This window comes from Rana temporaria, chromosome 6, assembly GCF_905171775.1.
Source record: "Rana temporaria chromosome 6, aRanTem1.1, whole genome shotgun sequence".
NCBI classification, from domain to species: domain Eukaryota; kingdom Metazoa; phylum Chordata; class Amphibia; order Anura; family Ranidae; genus Rana; species Rana temporaria.
Window position 1 is genome coordinate 87,810,667 of NC_053494.1, and position 9,042 is coordinate 87,819,708.

At 44.7% G+C, this 9,042-nt stretch overlaps 1 protein-coding gene across 2 annotated transcripts in view; it reads left to right on the plus strand.

Moving 5' to 3' along the window:
* CARHSP1 (calcium regulated heat stable protein 1) overlaps positions 1–3,854 on the plus strand; it is a 62,343-nt gene extending 58,489 nt beyond the window's left edge. For both annotated transcript variants that reach the window (XM_040356978.1, XM_040356977.1), the window contains exon 4: positions 3,407–3,854. In XM_040356978.1, the coding sequence (XP_040212912.1) occupies positions 3,407–3,569 (163 nt within the window). In that variant the 3' untranslated portion in view covers positions 3,570–3,854. The remainder of the gene's footprint in view (positions 1–3,406) is intronic.
* The last annotated feature ends 5,188 nt before the right edge of the window (positions 3,855–9,042 follow it).

Genomic DNA, 9,042 nt, shown 5'->3' on the forward strand with positions numbered 1-9,042 from the left:
GTGGCATTTACGGTGGGTCAGCATGGCATCCAAACCGGAGGTTTCTACCCCAAGCATGCCAGAGTTAACCCTTAGTGCCCCTGCGGCCTCAGTGGATGCAATAACGGCAGTCCTTGAGGCGTTTGTTGCCAGGATTGAAGCGGCGAGTGGCCAGAAGGGGGGTAAAAAGCACCCCCTCCCTACGCCGCCTTCTGGGGATGTCTCTGACACGGAATCAGGCCCTGCTACTGCGTCTGGCCCTGGTTCCGTTATGTCAGAAGATGCAGGCCTAGCCCACACGGACAGTGAGGATGACTCTGCCTCAGGGTCAGTGCATGATAAGGCGTTTGTTGGAGCTCTTATCACTGCGGTGCGGGATACTCAAAAACATGAGGATTCGGCGGAGACATCAGATGCTGGTACCTTTTGGGTTCCGCAAGCCGCCCCGCACGCGAAAGTGTTTAAAGGGGACGTATCCCTGTCATGTTGCTAGGCAGAATAGGGAAATGGCTTGTTTACATGGGCATCTCCCCGTTCTGCCGCTCCATGACACGATCATGGGCCCCCAGCGGGTGCTCTCCCACTATGCTGCGATTTTAACCACTTCATTACCCAGCCATATTCAAATGACGTCCACAGATGGGATCTCCCATCCTGGGTGGACGTCATATGACGTCCTCTACTTTCCGCCGCTACTGCGGGCCCCCAGGGGCCTGCAGAGTGGCGATCAAGGATCCGGTGTGTCCCTCGGGACACAGCCGTTCTGCGATGGGGGTAATAGAGTGGCGACGGAGCTTCCAGTGTAGCATACTGGATTTCTAATGCAGATCTGCAGCAGCGGCGTGGACAGCACCAGCGCTGGCATCCGGTGTGTCCCTCGGAACACAGCCGATCCCCCGATGGGGGTAATGTAGCGGTGGGCGGCGGAGTTTCCGGTGCAACTTAACGGATATGCAGCGCAGCAGCATCAGCCTGCTCCCCTGGGGGTGCTCAGTGTTGCCATCTGGGCTGAGGCTGTTCACCTGGATACAGCCCAGCCCCGATCAGGGTAAAGAGCCAATGACCGGCTGTGTCCAATCATTTAGGCTTGTAGAACGCCTGATGGTGCTACTTCAATGTTGGGCCTCTATGTGGCCAGGCTGTGTAAAAGTCTCACACATGTGGTAACACTATACTCAGGAGGAGTAGCAGAATGTATTTTGGGGTGTCCTTGCAAGTATGCATGTGCTGTGTGAGAGAAATAACTTGTTATGACAATTTTGTACAAAAACAATTGTTTTCCCCCAAAAATTATGGGAAAAAATACAACTTCAAAAAAACTCACCATGCCTCTTACTGGAATGTCTGCTTGCCAAAAGGGGTAATTTGGGGGGGTAATTGTATTTTTCTGGCTTGTTAGGGTCTCAAGAAATGAGAGAGGATGTCAGTACATCAGGCGTGATCAGATGTGATCATTTTTTCAATAACTACTTATGCCCCGGACCAAAATGCTGCCTAAAGACCCAAGGGGTTTTTACAGTTCGGGACTGCGTCGCTTTAACAGACAATTGCGCGGTCGTGCGACGTGGCTCCCAAACAAAATTGGCGTCTTTTTTTCCCCACAAATAGAGCTTTCTTTTGGTGGTATTTGATCACCTCTGCGGTTTTTATTTTTTGCGCTATAAACAAAAATAGAGCGACAATTTTGAAAAAAATGCAATATTTTTTACTTTTTGCTATAATAAATATCCCCCAAAAACATATATAAAATAATTTTTTTCCTCAGTTTAGGCCGATACGTATTCTTCTACCTATGTTTGGTAAAAAAAATCGCAATAATCGTTTATCGGTTGGTTTGCGCAAAATTTATAGTGTTTACAAAATAGGGGATAGTTTTTTTGCATTTTTATTTATTTTATTTTTTTTTTACTACTAATGGCGGCGATCAGCGATTTTTTTTCGTGACCGACATTATGGCGGACACTTCGGACAATTTTTACACATTTTTGGGACAATTGTCATTTTCACAGCAAAAAATGCATTTAAATTGCATTGTTTATTGTGAAAATGACAGTTGCAGTTTGGGAGTTAAACACAGGGGGCGCTGTAGGAGTTAGGGTTCACTGTGTATGTGTTTACTAGTGTAGGGGGGTGTGGCTGTAGGAATGACGTCATCGATCGTGTCTTCCCTATAAATAGGATGACGCGATCGATGCGCCGACACAGTGAAGCACGGGGAAGCCGTGTTTACACACGGCTCTCCCCGTTCTTCAGCTCCGGGGAGCGATCGCGACGGAGCGGCTATAAACAAATAGCCGCGCCGTCGTCCCGGATCGCTCCTGAAGCCACGGGGACCGCCGCATGTACGGGGGGGGTCCCGATCGGACCCCCGACCCACGTCAAGCAGGGCATGTATATATACGTGGATGTGCCTGCCTGTGCCATTCTGCTGACGTATATGTACATGAGGCGGTCCTTAAGTGGTTAATTTGCACCATAGCTTGTAATCTCTAACTTTCAGAGACCAAATAATATATACTTTTTTTTTGGTTGTTTTTACTAAAGATAAGTAGCAGTATACATTTTGGCCCAATTTTATGAAGAAAAATGACTTATTTGCAAAATGTTACAATACAAACTAAAGTTTTTTTTATTTTTTTATTTTTTTTATTTCTCCTTTTCGCTTATATTGCAAAAAATAGAAAACCCAGCAATGATTAAATACCGAAAGAAAGCTCTGTTTGTGAGGGGAAAAAAATGATAAAAATTGTGTTTGGGTACAGTGTAGCATGACTGAGTAATTGTCATTCAAAGTGTGAGAGTGCTGAAAGCTAAAAATTGGTCTGGTAAGGAAGGGTGTATAAAAGCCCTGTATTGAAGTGATTAAAGGGGACGTACAGGTAAGTCCATTTGCCCAGTTGTGCCGACATATATCGTCGTGCGCTGGTTGGCCCCTTGCCAACCAGCGCACGACAATATATGTCGGCACAATGGCAGCACAGCACAATGGCAAAAACCGCAGCACAGCAAAAACTCTCCATTAATGCATAGGTGTTTTTACTGCCAGTTTTGAAGCAAACCAGTTTGAAAGTGTCCTTGTGATCAAGAAACACCTTTACTAGTTTGAGGTCAGTATTTTTTTTTTTTTCCTAAAGTTTACAGGTTTATTTGGATATTTTTACCAGGTTACATTGATATAAAAACAAAAATGCATTGCATATAATTAATTATCTCTAACAATTAACCCATGTTCCAGTATATGCTGACTGCGGGGCTGATCAAACTTGTACATGTTCCTGAAATGAGTTTCAGGTTTCTCATTCCTGTACTACGTAGACCATCTTTTCAACCACTCCAAATCCCTTTTCTTTGCTTGGTACTGATGCTGAACAAATCTAAAGATCTAGGGTTATTCTAATGTGTGTGTTTTTTTTTTTCCCCTCAATAGTATTGAAGGAGAATATGTTCCTGTAGAAGGCGATGAAGTCACATTCAAGATTTGCTCCATTCCACCAAAAAATGAGAAACATCAAGCTGTAGAAGTTGTAATCATCCATTTAGCTCCAGGAACAAAGCATGAGACGTGGTCTGGACATATCATCGATTCCTAAATATTTCACCAACATCAACTGCTATTGACATGCCTTGTATTTTTTATTGTGTTACTATTGTTTAACATCATAGGTTACTGCATAAAGTGGCCACTGGTAAATAAAAGGGATATAGTGGAGCTTTCTATTGGTCTTAAACAATATCTTTAATGTCATTCCTTTTATATCTGATTTGTAAAACCACATAAGGAACTACTACTGAATTTTGCCTTGGTTACAATGAACCTTATTGCTTGTTGTTTGCCAGGGGCTTATCTAATTAAATATTTTTATCTGGGCACCATATTTGGTTACATACCTCTTCTTTACTTGATATGTACTGGCATCTTTGCAGGGGACTAAAATATATTTTAGTACTGTGGACTTGTTTTCAGTGAATGTTCTAGAAATATCTATCAACCATGTTTGTCTTCAATAAAAACATAATGGTTATGTTTAAATTAAATGTATATAAAAATTGGCTTTTGTTGGCTGATGAAAAAGTACAAATTTATTACACTTTACTTCATGTGTCTTCAAAGACGGCAAAACCCTAGAGAAGACTTTGCTCACCAAGCAGTAAACAAAAGCTGAGTTTAAAAATCCTGCATACACAGTAGTTATCAGTTCAGTATTGCGGTGACCTCTCATCAACTGGCTGTGGGGATATTTTTTTCTTCCTCTTTCTCTGCACTTCTGTGCCTTATTCTACATTGATTTTGCCCAACTCTTATATGCCAGTACCTGGGGGCAACACCTACAGTGGATATAAAAAGTCTAACACCCCTGTTAAAATGTCGGGTATCTGTGATCTACCAAAAATGAAACAACGATAACAATTTTAAGAACTTTTTCCACCTTTTTTAATGTGACCTATAAACTGTACTACTCAATTGAACAACAAATGAAGAAGGGAAGCAAAAATAATGTGGTTGCACAAGTGTGCACCCCCCCCTAAAATGCCAATTCTGGCATTTCTCTCCTACATGTAATCATAATTTTGCTAGACAATTACATAGAAACCCCAAACGTTGTTGTTGTTTTTTTTTTGAAGAAGAAGAGGAGACCCTAGAGACTACAATGGCGGTCTTTATCTTGTCATGGTAATCATGCAGCAATTATTCAAACGTGTTTTGTTTTTTGGGGGGAAAAAAGGTTTTATGCTTAAAATAAATACGGTGAAGTTAGTCAAATTCTTTTGCATAATGTGAAAGATGAAGTCATGCCGAGTAAATAGATACCTAACATGGCGCCAAACGTCGGTACTGTCAAAATTTCCATAGACGATGCTTTAAATTTTTTCGTTGCATGATTTTTTATATATATATATATATATATATATACACACACACACACACTTTACAGCGCCACTTGTTTAAATGCAGAGGCCAGGCGTGACGGCATAACATCGCCCCTGGCCTCTGAACGATCAGAGACTCCAGCGACCATCTGGTCCGCCAGACAGCTCTGTGGTAAACACCCGGGGCTGGTGGATCCTGTCTCCGAGTGCAGCAGTGAGCCGGTAGAAGCACCGGCGGGAGGGGGACGTTGCTCTTCATGTTCAGCTTTCTAACAGAAGCCTGAAGATTTGTGCCAAGATTGATTGGTAGTTGGAACGGTTTATAATTCTCTCTACCTTGACTGACTAAGGACCCTTTTCCAGCTGAAGAAAAATGGCTCCAAAGCATGATTTTTTAAAAATCCATCTTTTACAGTCCTATAACACTGTAGATTTTCTGATTCTGCATTGTATTATGATTTGGTTAGTTTGAGCTCCTGCCAGTGAAGCCAACTCTTTAAGCAGGTCCAGCAACATACAGTCAGGTCCATAATTATTGGGACATCGACATAATTCTAATCTTTTTGGCTCTATACACCACCACAATGAACAAGATGTGCTTTAACTGCAGACTTTCAGCTGTAATTTGAGGGTGTTTACTAGGGTTGTCCCGATACCACTTTTTTAGGACCGAGTACAAGTACCGATACTTTTTTTCAAGTAGTCGCCGATACCGAATACCGATACTTTTTTTTAAATGTGTCCCCAAATGCAGCCATATCCCCCCCATATGCAGCCATGTCCCCCACATATGCAGCCATGTCCCTCTAGCCATGTCCCTCACATATGCAGCAATGTCCCTCACATATGCAGCAATGTCCCTCTAGCCATGTCCCTCACATATGCAGCAATGTCCCTCTAGCCATGTCCCTCGATGCGGCGGGGGGGGAAGTATTCTATTTAGGTATCGGGGGTATTTGCACGAGTACGAGTACTCCCGCAAATACTCGGTATCGATACCGATACTGGTATCGGTATCTGGACAACCCTAGTGTTTACATCCAAATGAGGTGAACGGTGTAGGAATTACAACAGTTTGTATATGTGCCTCCCACTTTTTAAGGGACCAAAAGCAATTGGCTGCTCAGCTGTTCCATGGCCAGGTGTGTATGTTATTCCCTCATTATTCCATTTACAAGGAGCAGATAAAGGGTCCAGAGTTAATTTCAAGTGTGCTATTTGCATTTGGAATCTGTTTCTGTCAACTCTCAATATGAAATCCAAAGAGCTGTCGCTATCAGTGAAGCAAGCCATCATTAGGCTGAAAAAACAAACCCATCAGAGAGATGGCAAAAACATTAGGTGTGGCCAAATCAACTGTAACGGCTACCCAGATAGTGAGAGGGTCTCAGCCGTTGGAGAAGTCCTTTTCCCTGGCAAGCTGCGATATGCAGGTACCGCCGGTATATCCCATTGAACGCCCTTCCAAGAAACAAGACGGGCTACGTTTGCAGAGTCAAGCAGGACTGACTTTTAATGCCACATTTTACCTCCTTATATCTGGTTACAAACTGTACAGAAACAAATGACACTCCCCCCCCCACCCAGGGGGGGCTTCAATACACATACTTTGAAATAATGACATTCCCTTGAGCCAATCAGTCGCTAGACATTTTGGCTCCTAAACTTAGCTTGATCAGACAATAGAATTCAATTAACCTTTAAAACAATTATCACTCACACATAATCCCCATCAGCATACACCTCACAGGAGGCTGTTACCTACACAAAAGAGCGTTCATTAGCTTTGCAAAGGGAACATTAGCATTCAGCAGTGAAAGAGACCCTTGTCCAATTAACCCTTTGAGCTCAGAATACAATGTGGTACATCCAATTGTGACAAGCCATGCAGTTCCTTGTAGTCCTCCCAGCATGAAGATTATCGATGTCCAGGCAGCATGCATAGTTCCATTACATCAACTGTTTGGAACATCCTTAAAAAGAAAACGCACCGATGAGCTCAGCAACACCAGAAGACCACAGATCCAACTGTGGTGGATGACTGAAGAAATCTTTCCCTGAAGAAAACACCCTTCACAACAGTTGGCCAGATCAAGAACACTCTCCTGGAGGTAGGTGTATGTGTGTCAAAGTCAACAATCAAGACAAGACTTTTACCAGAGTGAATACAAAAGGTGCAAGCCATTGATGAGCCTCAAAAAACAGGAAGGTCAGATTAGAGTTTGCCAAACATCTAAAAAAGCATTCATAGTTCTGGAACAACATCCTATGGACAGATGAGACCAAAATTAACTTGTACCAGAGTGATGAGAAGAGAATGGAGAAGGAAAGGAACTGCTCATGATCCAAAGCATACCACCTCATCAGTGAAGCATGGTGGTGGTAGTGTCATGGCATGGGCATGTATGGCTGCCAATGGAACTGGTTCTCTTGTATTTATTGATGATGTGACTGCTGACTCAAGCAGCAGGATGAATTCTGAAGTGTTTAGGGCAATATTATCTGCTCAAATTCAGCCAAGTGCTTCAGAACTCATTGGACGGCACTTCACAGTGCAGAGGGACCATGACCCGAAACATACTGTGAAAGCAACCAAAGAGTTTTCTCTTTTCGCCCATGGACAGACACGGCCTTCACAAGTTTTGACATATGGGTTATGTTCCGGTTCATAGGAGAGTACTAGGCAGAACATGTTGGATATTTAAATACATGTTACTTTAACAGAGTTGAACAGAGTCCGGACATAACCCTCCTCCCTGCAGCATGCAGCCTCAGTTTTTTTTCTACCTAGCAGAGAAGGACGTGGCTCCCTTTTGGGCCCAGTGCCCTGAAGAAATTTTAAATTTTATTTGAGTTTCTTCTATCAACTGCGGACTGGGTGACAGGCTGGATATATAGGTCCTTGTAGTCTCCTCAGTCCGGCCAGCGAGCGTGAGCACACCTATGCTAAGGGCTGGGTCTGACGGGGGCGTGTCCGGATGTGATCGAGGCAGGACGTTCTCTAAGGGAGCTCCGCAACACTCCTGTCTTAACATCCGTTTTTAGGAGCGTATATGCCGGATTTTGGAGATTGCAGCCCTGATTCTGGTGGGGGAACATCTGGACATGCGAAGGGGGCGACTAAACACGGCCACCAGACCCCGAAGTACCAGCGCCAGACCCGCTCCACACGAGGCTCTGACGCGGGCCTAGCCGCCATCTTGCCTCCTTCCTCCAAAAGCGCTAGGAAACTAGCTAGGAAGATGGCCCATGTAGAGGGAGTCGCACAGGACATCCTTGCGGAGGATCCCCCGCCTGTCCCTCCGGTCCAGGATGCAGCGCAGGAGGCGATCACCCGCCCAATCCTGGAGGCGATCAACGCCAGCAAGGCCGCGGTTATGGTGAGCATAGATCACCTGGCTACTGAATGCACCCTGATTAGACATGATCTTGACAAGATTAGGGGGAGGCTAACGGAGGCAGAGGAGAGGATCTCCAATGTGGAGGATGAGACTCGGGCGCAGGGCAATCAGTTATCCGAGTTGCAGGCCGTGGTGAAACTACTGCAGGACCGTGCAGATGATGCTGAGGACAGGCAAAGGAGAAATAATGTCCGTGTGGTGGGACTGCCGGAGGGGTGGAGACTGCCCACAGTCCACCACCTTTGCTGAGGCCTTTTTCAAACAGCTGCTGAACTTGGGTGAGCGACCCCTGACGTATGTGGTGGAACAGGCACACAGGGTGCCCATGGGCAGGAGACCCCCGGGTGACTACCCACGTCCCTTCCTGGTGAGGTTCCTGAACTACAGGGATAGGGACATGATCCTAACTGCATCCAGAAGGGCCCAAGAGCTGAAATACGAAAATGCCAAGGTAATGCTTTTTCCTGACTTCTCGGCGGAAACAGAGAAGACGGCGCTCTTTTAATGATGTCAGGAGAAGATTGCATGAGAAAAACATACAGTACAGCATGCTTTATCCCAGCAAACTGCGAGTTCAACATCAGGGTACTGTGAAGAATTTTTGACAACCCGCGTGATGCCTGCGACTGGTTGGACAGGAATCCCTGAAGAGGCTCCGTCACAAGTTGAGTATTGGTTTCTATTTCCCAATTTTCTGAAGTCCTAGATGGCAGCACTTTGAGTTGGCACTCTGAGTTCGGTGGCAGAGCTAAGGGTCCTTTCTGCTTTGTTTTATTATGTTTTTTGCAACACA